The sequence below is a fragment of the Bufo bufo genome, chromosome 4 (genome assembly GCF_905171765.1).
Source record: "Bufo bufo chromosome 4, aBufBuf1.1, whole genome shotgun sequence".
In the NCBI taxonomy this organism is placed as follows: Eukaryota; Metazoa; Chordata; class Amphibia; order Anura; family Bufonidae; genus Bufo; species Bufo bufo.
The window spans coordinates 267,472,946-267,486,147 of NC_053392.1; the positions used below are offsets into that span (position 1 = coordinate 267,472,946).

The window sequence follows — 13,202 nt, forward strand, 5'->3', positions numbered from 1 at the left end:
AAAACTATAGGAGAATTAATTTCAATTCCACCCCATTTGGAATTTTTTTCCAGCTTCAGACTACATTGCATGCAATAATAAATGGTTCCATTAGAAATTATAACCTTTTCTGTGAATACAATGGTCTCATACAGATATGTGAACAGAAAAACAAAAAAAATTGTAGCCCCAAGAAATCAGGGAGTAAAAAACAAAAACACAAAATTGAAAAATTGGCATGTTCTTGTTCAAACAAAGTGCATCTGCACTAAACTCCCAACATTGCCCGTATAGATGACATGTGCAGTGCATTTTGAATTGAGAAAACTGAGTGAGGCTTTTGCCTGGCCATATGTCCCTCCATTAACAAACTTTTTAGGGCCAGGGTCTCCGTATGGACAGCACAAAAGACTTGGCCAACAACGGGACATATCTTATAAGATATAGAAAATTAGCAAGTGCAAAGGCTTCATTAGCAAGTGTGCTGTAGTCATATTTGTATATGGATCTTAAGTAGCCAGAAAGTGGCCAACCCTGGGGCATTGCTAGGGTCTCAAAAGATCCGGGGCCCAAGCCCTAATGCATATGGCCCAGTTCTCTAAGTCAAACCCCCACCCCCCACAAACACTAGCACTGAAGACATTTTACTGTACTTGCTATACAGCTATACAGCAGCACATACCTCTCACATCCAGTGCCTCCCAGGTAACGTCTCCTCTGATGTACAGTAGATCTTCTCTGTCATCATCTTCTCCATTCGGTCCGGACAACTTCTCTCAGCTGTGCCTCGGCAGAGTGTGACACACAGACATCTTAGCTTCCTCACTTTTCTGTCCCCCCAAATATTATCCTAAAGAAAAATGAGTGCCCCCTATAGTAACAGTACTCATCATAGTCCCACCCATAGTAATTCCTTTCTAGAATGCCCTCATTAGTAATACTGCCCCCTACAGTCCCCTCAACAGTGATAGTGCCCCCCAAGAGTGCCTCTATTAGTAGAAGAGCCATCCAGTATTAATAATGCCCTTTCAGAGCCCCAAGTAGAAATAAGACCCCCCTTTCGTTGCCCCAGTGGTAATAAAGCTCTCTACAGACCCCTCAGTAGTAATAAAGCCCCCATAGTGCTCTTAGTAGAAATAATGCAGATCTATGCATCCCTCCTATAGAGCCCCCAGTATTAATAAGAACACCTAGTGTTGATTTAAAATGCCCCCACATTGCCACTAGTATTTATAATGCCCCCAAAGTTATAATGCTCACCCTGAAGTGCCCCAGTATTTATATCGCCCCTCCTCCACTGTTATAATGCCCCCACAGTGCCCCCAGTATTTATATCGCCCCCTACTGTTATAATGCTCACCCTGAAGTGCCCCCAGTATTTCTATTGCACCTACTGTTATAATGCTCACCCTGCAGCACCCCCAGTATTTATAATGCCCCATGCAGTGCCCCCTCTAGTTATATTCCTCCGTTCAATGTCCTCAGAAATTATAATTCCTCAGCCCCTCCAAAATACAGTCCCATATTAATAACATCACACAATCTCTCCTCCCTCCTCCAATATACAGTCCCATGTAAATAAAATCCCTCCCTCCCCAGCCACCCCCAACATGCAGTCCCATGTAAACAACATTACCCTTCAACATTCATTCCCATATGAATAATATCACTCCCTCCCAAAGCCACCTTGAACATATAGTCCCATGTAAATATCATACCCTCAACTTTCAGTCCCATGCAAATAGCATCACTCCACCCCACTGTCCCATGTAAATAACTTCCCTCCCTTCAGCCCTAACATACAGTCCCAGTTAAATAACTACAACTTCCAACATTGCTCTGCCTCTCAAACTGAGTATTCTACTCCTTCAATTACCTCTCCTCATGTACAGACCTCACCACAGCTTCTTCCCAGGACTTATCTTTACTGCTGAGCCGTACTCTCCTGCACTGGTCACATGATGGTGACATCATTGTGGGTCCTTTTCAGCTACTGCATTTAGAACTGATCATATGGACTGTTATGTAATCACAGGTATTTTAGCTCTTGCAGGGCATTAGATTCAATTGTATTGCAGTCCTGAGGATGGCAATACAGTTGTATCTATCTGGCAGGCAGGACATTTGTGGCCTGGGATAAAACATTAGGGGCCCAGGTCCCAAGTGTTTTAACCTAGCAATGCCCCTGGGCCAACCCCTCTAATGGTTTTTCATGGGGACCAAAACCAGACTTTTCTCTGATTCAAGGACTACAAGGAACCAAAACTAGTAACCCATTAGAGCACATGGCTTCATGTATGAAGATTTTTTCAGAGGTAGTAAAGATGTAAAACAATGAATAATACGCTTTTATACCTTAAAAGTTAGCCATGAATATGTATTTTATGTTGGATAGTTCACACTTCTCTTTAGAGGAATGCTATATTCCTGTATAGAGTATTAGGGTGTATGTTTAGGCATTATATTTTGGGAGAATGGGTCCTTGCAGTAAGAGTCAATATATTTTCATTAAATAGATCCACCTTATTAAATTGGTTTATTGAGAAAAGGGGGCCATAAGGTAATAGCTTCATGTGTATATTAGCTGTAAATCAGCTCATCTATACACAAACTAAGTAAATCTAATTGAAGCCATTTTCAATAAGGAAGAAGCTATGTCAGGGTTTTTCTTTATTTTATCTGTAGGATTTATTACTGGCATAGCCAATTCCATTATCAGAAGATGAGAAACCAGGGCTTGATGGCAGCAATGGAACATGAAAAAGGTAGGAAACATAATTTTCATTTTTACCAATCTAAACTTAAAGTTAAGTGAGGGTAGCTAAGAAAAGATAAAACAGACAAGTATCCCATCACCCCAGTGTCTGAAACTGTGGGCGGAATGAGGAAATCTTTATGCATCATACAAAATAGACTCCTTGGTACTGTACCTATTACACATTAGCCATACCACATTGGTTTAGCAGATCTTTGTGATCACAACAAAACAGGTTACATAAATGAGTGCTTCAAATGGGCTGCAATTGTTCAAAGTGTAAATATTTCACATGCTTAATTTGGTTTAATCTGATTTGAGACCCAAAGAAATACTTTGGGACATTGTCCCTGTGAGTCAAACAGTACAGAAATGAAATAGTCAACTTTGAATGGCTTTGGATGATGTCTAGAAGAACATTTTTTAGGTCTTCTGAAATAAATAGGGTAAGATATAAATTTTTTCCATTTTGAGTGGAGTCGAAGTTTGTTGATAGATAATTTTCAAATATATACCTAAAGGAATAAATGTAGCTCTATATTCAATGGACATACAATCAAACACATATACATACTAGACTCATTTTGATGATAGTTTCCCTGTAAAGTGAATGTATTGCCTGAAGTCTGATTGGTACATTCTATAGCATATACTTTTTGTTTGTTTGCATGATTTCCTGCATACTGCTGAAACATACAGTCTTGTAAAAATCCTACAGTGGAAACATGGGTTAATTTCATTCTGTTGCAATGGCATAAATTCTGGCAGCTAATTAAAGCCAGCCTCAAATGGAGCAGAAGGAATGGCTGAACTTCTAGGACACAGGGAAGGATTATTTTTTATATTACTTGTAGGTTTGATTGCAATATGAGACAGAATAGAAGCAAAGGACAGGAGGAATTAAAGGATATTATGTTTTGCTTTCTACATTTAATATCATTTTAAAGGGAAGTTGTCACCAGTTTTATGATGTTGTTTTATGAGGTCTTCAAAAAGGCGAAACAGACCTTGATTAAAAATAGTCACTTAATTTTTTTTTTATCTAGCTGCTTTTGCAAAATCCTTGTTGGATAGTTCAGAGAAATGCCAGCAATGAGTCCTATAGCACTCCACACCCTCCCACAGATGACTGATATGTTTCTTCTTATACTATGTATTGGGAAAAAGCTGCCAATCAATGGCAGGAGAGGGGATTTTTACAAGGGAAACAGGAGCTCATGAATACAAGGACTCCTATGTGCACATTATTAAATTGACTCTGCTCTGGTCCCACTGGAGCTGCTCAACAAGAATTTCAATAACTCAACTGGACAGAAAAGGTAAGTGACCCTGCATTTGAATCAGGGTCTCTATCACTAGTTTATATTGACTTCAAAAATGTAGTACAAGTAGTACTAACTGGTGACAGATTCCGTTTGAGTTGTTTCTAAGTATTACTGATAATAAAAAAATAAAAGAAGCTCCACCATATGTGATTGCATACACTTTAGATTGAGAATAAGGGGAGGGAGTCAGGGAGGATGTATCTAGTACCACTTAAAAACACTAACTAATGCCCGTCTCACAATGTATACACAAACAAATTGGCAATTTAGGTACTAACAAAATAATAGATTCATTATTTTTTTTAAAAATGATTTTTTTTCCCTTAGCAAAATATAGAATACTGTATACTTACAGTATATAAATAATTTTCCAAGAAGGGTAAAAATATGCTTGTACACAGCAGATTTGTTGCAGAAATTGTGACAAAAAATCTATTCCATATATGTAAATGGGTTTCTTTCTGAGGCATGCATAAAGATTATTCCAAAATTTATTTACATGAGTGGACCAGTCAGAGACGTTTCAAGAAAACAAATCTGGCTTGTAGTTTAATACTTTTTCCCATAAAAGAACCCCTCAAGGTATAGCCAGGACATTTCAATGGTATGATATTGAACATATGTTGAATTCAATTCTATTTTCTATGTGATTTTCTATGTGATTAGCTGGAACAGAACATATCCCAAAAAGGAATCTAATTGATGCTTAAAAGACAAAATTGATTTCTACACAGTCATACACAATATTAACAATAGTTACCTAGATAACAAAAGGATGAAATAAACTGCTAAAGACTTAGAAAGACTAGAGAAAATAAATTTTAGTGAAATTTGTTTTGGGTCTAATTCAAAAAAATCATTCAGCAGATTCAATTCAAAGATAAGTAAAGTCAACTTGAATTGAAAGTGCTCAGATTGCCTTGAAAAGTTTTACATGACGCTCTGAAGTCTCCTAGGACTCTATCAAACCCTTTCAGGCTCTTTAGCACCAAGACATTAGTGATGTCAAAATGACAGATATATATATATATATATATATATATATATATATATATACACACACAGTGGATATAAAAAATCTACACACCCCTGTTAAAATGTCAGGTTTCTGTGCTGTAAAAAAATGAGACAAAGATAAATCATTTCAGAACTTTTTCCACCTTTAATGTAACCTATAAACTGTATCACTTAATTGAAAAACAAATTGAAATCTTTTAGGTGGAGGGAACAAAATAATAATAATAATAATAATAATGTGGTTGCATAAGTGTGCACACCCCCTTATAACTGGGGATGTAGCTGTGTTCAGAATTAAGCAATCACATTCAAAATCATGGTAAATAGGAGTCAGCATACACATGCCATCATTTAAAGTGCCTCTGATTAACCCCAAATAAAGTTCAGCTGCTCTAGTTGGTCTTTCCTGAAATTTTCTTAGTCGCATTCCCACAACAAAAGCAATGGTTCACAGAGAGCTTCCAAAGCATCAACTGGACGTTCCTCCAAAAAGAAGAAAACTGGTCTAGGAGGCTACCAAGAGGCCTACAGCAACATTAAAGGAGCTGCAGGAATATCTGGCAAGTACTAGCTGTGTGGTACATGTGACAACAATCTCCAGTATTCTTCATATGTCTGGGCTATGGGGTAGAGTGGCAAGACGAAAGCCTTTTCTTATGAAGAAAAACATCAAAGCCAGGCTACATTTTGCAAAAACACATCTGAAGTCTCCCAAAAGCATGTGGGAAAAGGTTTTATCGTACAGTCCTGATCAAAAGTTTAAGACCACTTGAAAAATGGCAAAAAATCATATTTAGCATGGCTGGATCTTAACAAGGTTCCAAGTAGAGCTTCAACATGCAACAAGAAGAAATGGGAGTGAGACAAAACATTTTTTGCGCATTCAATTTAATGAAAACAACGAATAAACTGAAACAGGCTGTTTTTCAACTGATCAAAAGTTTAGGACCACACCTCCAAAAAAAAACTAAACCCCCCCAAAACAGAAATCCAACTTCCAAACATGAACTCAGTAATGAGTAGCTCTGCCGTTATTGTTGATCACTTTAAAAATTCGTTTTGGCATGCTTGATGCAAGCTTTTCCATGAGGTGAGTGGGAACATTTCTCCAAGTGGTGAAGACGGCCGCATGAAGGCCATCTACTGTCTGGAACTGTTGTCCATTTTTGTAAACTTCCCTTGCCATCCATCCCCAAAGGTTCTCAATTGGATTTAGATCAGGGGAACACGCAGGATGGGCCAAAAGAGTGATGTTATTCTCCTGGAAGAAGTACCTTGTCCTGCGGGCATTGTGTACTGTAGCGTTGTCCTGTTGAAAAACCCAGTCGTTACCACACAGACGAGGGCCCTCAGTCATGAGGAATGCTCTCTGCAACATCTGGACATAGCCAGCGTCCGTTTGACGCCCCTGCACTTCCTGAAGCTCCATTGTTCCACTGAAGGAAAAAGCACCCCAGACCATTATGGCGCCCCCTCCACTGTGGCGCGTAGAAAACATCTCAGGTGGGATCTGCTTGTCATGCCAGTAACGTTGGAAACCATCAGGACCATCAAGGTTAAATTTTTTCTCATCAGAGAATAAAACTTTCTTCCACCTTTGAATGTCCCATGTTTGGTGCTCTCTTGCAAAGTCCAAACGAGCAGTTCTGTGGCGTTCAAGGAGACATGGTCTTTAAAGATGTTTTTTGTTTTTGAAGCCCTTCAGTCTCAGATGCAGTCTGATGGTTATGGGGCTGCAGTCAGCACCAGTAAGGGCCTTAATTTGGGTCGAGGATCGTCCAGTGTCTTGACGGACAGCCAATTGGATCCTCCTGCTCAGTGCTGGTGACATTTTTTTGGATCTTCCACTTGACTTTTTTGTTCCATAACCCTCAGGATCATTTAAGACATTCCAAATGACTGTCTTACTGCGTCCCACCTCAGCAGCGATGGCGCGCTGTGAGAGACCCTGCTTATGCAATTCAACAACCCGACCACGTTCAAAAAGGGAGAGTTTTTTTGCCTTTGCCATCACAATGTGTGACTACCTGACAGAAAATGACAATGAATCCACATCTTTGCACAGATTTAAAGGCATGTGGTCCTAAACTTTTGATCAGCTGAAAAACTGCCTGTTTCAGTTTATTCGTTGTTTTCATTAAATTGAATGCTCAAAAAATGTTTTGTCTCACTCCCATTTCTTCTTGTTGCATGTTGAAGCTCTACTTGGAACCTTGTTAAGATCCAACAATGTAAAATATGATTTTTTTTTTGCCATTTTTCAAGTGGTCTTAAACTTTTGATCAGGACTGTATGATGAAACGAAGGTTGAACTTTTTGTCCATAATTCCAAAAGATATGTTTGGTGCAAAAACAACACATGGACAACAACCAAAAGAACACCATACCCACAGTGAAGCATGGTGGTGGCAGCAGCATAATGCTTTAGGGCTGTTTTTCTTCAGATGGAACTAGGGGTTTAGTTAAGCTAGATGGAATTATGAACAGTTCCAAATACCAGTCAATATTGGCACAAAACCTTCAGGCTTCTGCTAGAAAGCTAAACATGAAGAGGAACTTCATCTTTCAGCATGACAATGACTCAAAGCATACATCCAAATCAACAAAGGAATGGCTTCACTAGAAGAAGATTAAAGTTTTGGAATGGCCCAGCAAGAAAATCTGTGGGGTGATCTGAAGATGGCTGTCCACAGGAGATGCCCTCACAATCTGACAGATTTGGAGTGTTTTTGCAAAGAAAGTGGGCAAATCTTGCCAAGTCAAAATGTGCCATGCTGATAGACTAATACCAAAAAAGGCTGAGTATGGTAATAAAATCAAAAGGTGCTTCAACAAAGTATTAGTTTAAGGGTGTGCACACTTATGCAACCATATTATTTTCTTTCTATATTTTTTCTTCCCTCTAACTAAAAGATTTCAGTTTGTCTTTCAATTGAGTTGTACAGTTTATAGGTCACATTAAAGGTGGAAAAAGCTCAGAAATGATTTATTTTTGTCAATTTTTTTTACATCACAGAAACCTGACATTTTAACAGAGGTGTGTAGACTTTTTATATCCACTGTATATATATATATATATATATATATATATACAGTACAGACCAAAAGTTTGGACACACCTTCTCATTCAAAGAGTTTTCTTTATTTTCATGACTATGACGGCATCAAAATTATGAATTAACACATGTGGAATTATATACATAACAAACAAGTGTGAAACAACTGAAAATATGTCATATTCTAGGTTCTTCAAAGTAGCCACCTTTTGCTTTGATTACTGCTTTGCACACTCTTGGCATTCTCTTGATGAGCTTCAAGAGGTAGTCCCCTGAAATGGTCTTCCAACAGTCTTGAAGGAGTTCCCAGAGATGCTTAGCACTTGTTGGCCCTTTTGCCTTCACTCTGCGGTCCAGCTCACCCCAAACCATCTCGATTGGGTTCAGGTCCGGTGACTGTGGAGGCTAGGTCATCTGGCGCAGCACCCCATCACTCTCCTTCATGGTCAAATAGCCCTTACTTTCAAAGTTTTCCCAATTTTTCGGCTGACTGACTGACCTTTATTTCTTAAAGTAATGATGGCCACTCGTTTTTCTTTACTTAGCTGCTTTTTTCTTGCCATAATACAAATTCTAACAGTCTATTCAGTAGGACTATCAGCTGTGTATCCACCTGACTTCTCCTCAACGCAACTGATGGTCCCAACCCCATTTATAAGGCAAGAAATCCCACTTATTAAACCTGACAGGGCACACCTGTGAAGTGAAAACCATTTCAGGGGACTACCTCTTGAAGCTCATCAAGAGAATGCCAAGAGTGTGCAAATCAGTAATCAAAGCAAAAGGTGGCTACTTTGAAGAACCTAGAATATGACATATTTTCAGTTGTTTCACACTTGTTTGTTATGTATATAATTCCACATGTGTTAATTCATAGTTTTGATGCCTTCAGTGTGAATCTACAATTTTCATAGTCATGAAAATAAAGAAAACTCTTTGAATGAGAAGGTGTGTCCAAACTTTTGGTCTGTACTGTATATATAATGTTCAACCCTATTACACTACCACAAATACCTATGCCTGAGTTCCAGGAGCTCCAGGAATGTAAGGAAGCAATGATTTTTTTTGTATGCTGTAAAAAATGTGTAAGGGTAATAGTGTAGGGGTAGAAGTTGTGGCAGAAGGGGTAATAGTAACTGCAGTAAAGTACCTGATTGACAAAGGGAGGATAAATATGTTGCTCTGTAGTGGTAGTAGTGTTGGTAGCAGGGGCAGTAGTAACTGCAGTGACAGCAGTACAGCATGGGACACAATGGACAGGCAGACAATATGTCAAGTGTACTTGTCTGTGATTAATAGAATCTTGTAATAAAATATTTTAATAAAACACTTTTTTAGGGAAAAATGCTTTATTGGACAGGTTCCACTACAGTGATGCAGAATAGAACGTTTGGGACACTAAAAATTGCATTTGGACAAAGTTCACTAGAATATAACAGTGAGTAATGTAAAACAACACATCAGTTCAGTTACACTAATCTGTGAGCAACTGAGTTTTTTAGAGAGACTTTGAAAAATGTTTGAAGTTAAAATAGTCAGTTGGACAGTCTTGTGCAGCTGTGATGCAAAAAAAATATGTCAGCCAGCACACTATCAACACCAAGATTAATACTGGAGAATATTTCTTTATGTGATTGTGATTTCTCATATGTAAATTGGGCTGAAAGCTGGCTAATACACCTTAAGAGAAAACTGAGCATCATAGCTTTAAATATTGATGTCCAGTGCAAGCATAGCCGCACTGAATGGCTCTAACCCTAAGTAACTACCATAGTATCTTCCCTACTGCAATGGTTGACTGCAAAGCATTATGAACAGGACCATTGGCCAGGGCACTGCCTGGGGATATTTGATCCTGCTTCTTTATCTTTCTTGTGCTGCTCTGCTGTCTTCTGATCTATAAAATAGCAGATGCAGATTTGAATGATGTGTCCAAATCGAATCTCAAAAGTTTTCAATTCGCTGGAACCTTGAAGTTTTGAGATAATTGAGTTGAATTCAGTTATTTTAGAATCAATTAATTCATTTCTAAGTGTGTAATGTATTACCATATTTTTTGCCCTATAAGAGGCTCCTAGGTTTTAGAGGGCTGAAATAAGAAAAAAAAAGAAAAAATTTACCAGACCTCAGCTCAGAGCCCCTATCACACCCCTAATGTTAATAAGATTAGGAGAAGCATTATTGAGAAAAACTCGAACCCCGATCCAGAGCCTAGGGCCAGCAAAATCCTCGCCCCCCAGCACTGTCCTTTATCTTGGCATTACAGATGAGCATCCTGTACCAGACCAGAACATTTGTGTAATTCCTAAGCCACTGACTCTATGTAAGACTACAGCTCTTAGCATGGCTTACTTGGAGTTACAATCTCAAAAGAGCAATGGGCTTTGAGTGACTATTGCAATATGCAATTGGTTATCACTTTACAGGCTGTGATTGTGAAGACTGCTGATACTTGTAGCTCTCCAGGCACCTCTACTCCGCTATACACAGTCTAGCCCAGTAGCTGTCTCTCTCTTACCGCTGATAATGACCAGCCAGCTCGCCTGTGTCTTCAGCAGTCACTTTGTGGAGAGGTCACACACTATCGGGTCTCATCACAAGCTGCCTATACAGACATAGCCAGCGCTGCTTGTCACTGCACATGCGTACTGTTCTCACTACACCTCACACCGCCATACTTGATCAGAGCAAGAAACTTTCCACACAATGATGTTGTGCAGTAGCTTCTCCACGAAGGTAGCTTCTGCAGGAGAAGACCAGGAAGTGGTGAATACAGAGCCCGGGGAGCGCTGCATTCACGGTTTCCTAGTCCTCATGTACTAATGAGCACTTCCATTAGAGCTCATTAGTATTCACTCCATAAGAGGCACTGACATTTTCCCTCCACTTTGGGGGGGAAAAGTGTGTCTTATAGGCAAAAAAAACATTTTTTTTTCTTGTTTTAAACTCACCATGAAAGTTTTAATGATAATGGTCTAATTTTTGTAACCTTTCTAATCTTTCTTTGTAGACAGTGTCAGTTTCTGTGTCTGTGCTCACGCTGAGTTGCATCGCCTTGGATAGATGGTATGCAATTTGCCATCCATTAATGTTTAAAAGCACTGCCAAGAGAGCAAGAAACAGCATCATAATTATTTGGATAGTGTCCTGTGTTATAATGGTCCCTCAGGCTATTGTCATGGAGTGTAAAAGTGTGATTCCGGATTTAGCCAACAAAACAGTATTATTCACTGTTTGTGATGAGCGCTGGGAAGGTGAGTACTCTGACATTATTCAAATTCTTTCTAATTGTTGAAGAATGTGGAATTTCAATAGGTTCAACTAAACTTCAGAGTTCAGCGACAATGCCATATATGAGTAAAGAGAAAAACTAATCCTTAATGTTATGTGAGTTTGCATAGCAAATAAATTCTTCACAGTATAGTTTTTAACCCCTTCAACCAGCACACATGCAACAGGTCATCCAGTTTCATAGGTACAAATCTGCTGACAGATGGCGATTAATTAACTCATTAATAGCATGTGTTTCTGCACTGACACCTATACTCAATACTGAATAAATCTGGGTGGTTTAAATAATTTGTTTCCATTTTTTATAATATATTGTACATATCATTAACATGTCTATCAATCTTGTGATTTTCATAATTCCTTGATTTTTCCTTCTTGCTGTCGGAAATTCAAAGTAGAGGGTTGTATTTTCCACTTTTACGTCTAATGTGTAGTGTTGATCATGAATATTCGAATTGCGAATTTTTATCACAAATATCGGCACTTCGAGAATTTGCAAATATTTAGAATATAGTGATATATATTCGTCATTTCGAATATTCGCGATTTTTTTTTCATCAGTACACATGATCCCTCCCTGCTTCTAGCTTGTGGACCAATGAGAAGGCTGCAATATCTTTGACTTAACCGCCTCCGGACCGCCTAACGCAGGATCGCGTTCCGGAGGCGGCAGCCCTGCGCACAGTCACGCATATATGCGTCATCTCGCGAGACGCGAGATTTCGCTCAAAGCTGGCCCGCGCATGCGCATCGCAGGCCGGCAAAAGTTAAAGAAGTATTTCGTCACCAGCCTGCCAGCCAATGATCGTGGCTGGCAGTCTGGCGATTTTCAAAAAATCAAATCACAAGCCAGATAACACATTATATTTGTAAATATGATGTGTTAAATGGCTTGTCTGCTCCAGTCACTACACTTAGCCCCAGATCACCCCCCATCACCCCAATTAACCCCTTGATCACCCCTTGATCGCCCCTGTCAATCACCTAGTGAAAGGAAAAAAGTGATCAGTAAACTGTCACTTTTTTTTCCCACTGGTATTGACTGATAGGTTTTAGGATAGTTTAGGCCCCTTGGTTAGGTAGTTTAGCGTCAGTTAGCGCCCAGCCCACCGCACCGCAGTCACTGATTCGCTGATTAGCGTATCGCTAATCAGCATTTGTACTTCTATAGTATCTGTAAGTGATCAAAACTGATCACAGTCAGATCTATAATTGTATTAGTGTCACCTTAGCTCGCCCTCCACCCAAAACGCAGTGTTTGCCCGATCAGGCCTGATCGGTCGCCCACACGTGCGTTCACCCACACCCGCCCCACCGCAGTGACAAAAAATATATATTTTTTTGATCACTGCACAATCACTTTCCAAGCGCTGCGGCGATAAAAAAATCAGTTTTGATATTTTTTATCAATCGCAGCGGCCTCCGGTACTTCGCTAGCCTCCCCTTTGTAAGACAGGCTTGCTTTTTTTCTTGGGTAGTCTCAGGGAATACCCCTAAATTTAGTAGTCCAAATGTCAAACAGGGGGTATTCTTCTGAAGAGGCCTACAGGATTCTGACCCAGTCGGATGAGGAATGGGAACCCTCATCTGACGAATCTAGCGGGTCAGAATATGAACCTGTAGAAAGCAGTGGCAGTCTGACCCAAAGTTCGGACGAGGAGGTTGAGGTCCCTGATAGCACCAGGCGTACCCGGCCCCGTGTCGCTAGACCACAGGTTGCGCAGGATCCGCTTCAAGAGCAGCAGAGTGGGGCTGGCGCTGTCGGATCACGTGGTGAGG

At 39.7% G+C, this 13,202-nt stretch overlaps 1 protein-coding gene across 1 annotated transcript in view; it reads left to right on the top strand.

Annotated features, from left to right (window-relative positions):
- HCRTR2 (hypocretin receptor 2) overlaps positions 1–13,202 on the top strand; it is a 200,042-nt gene that overhangs the window by 40,440 nt on the left and 146,400 nt on the right. Inside the window, exon 3 of the mRNA XM_040426809.1 lies at positions 11,143–11,386. Within this exon, the coding sequence (XP_040282743.1) occupies positions 11,143–11,386 (244 nt within the window). The remainder of the gene's footprint in view (positions 1–11,142; positions 11,387–13,202) is intronic.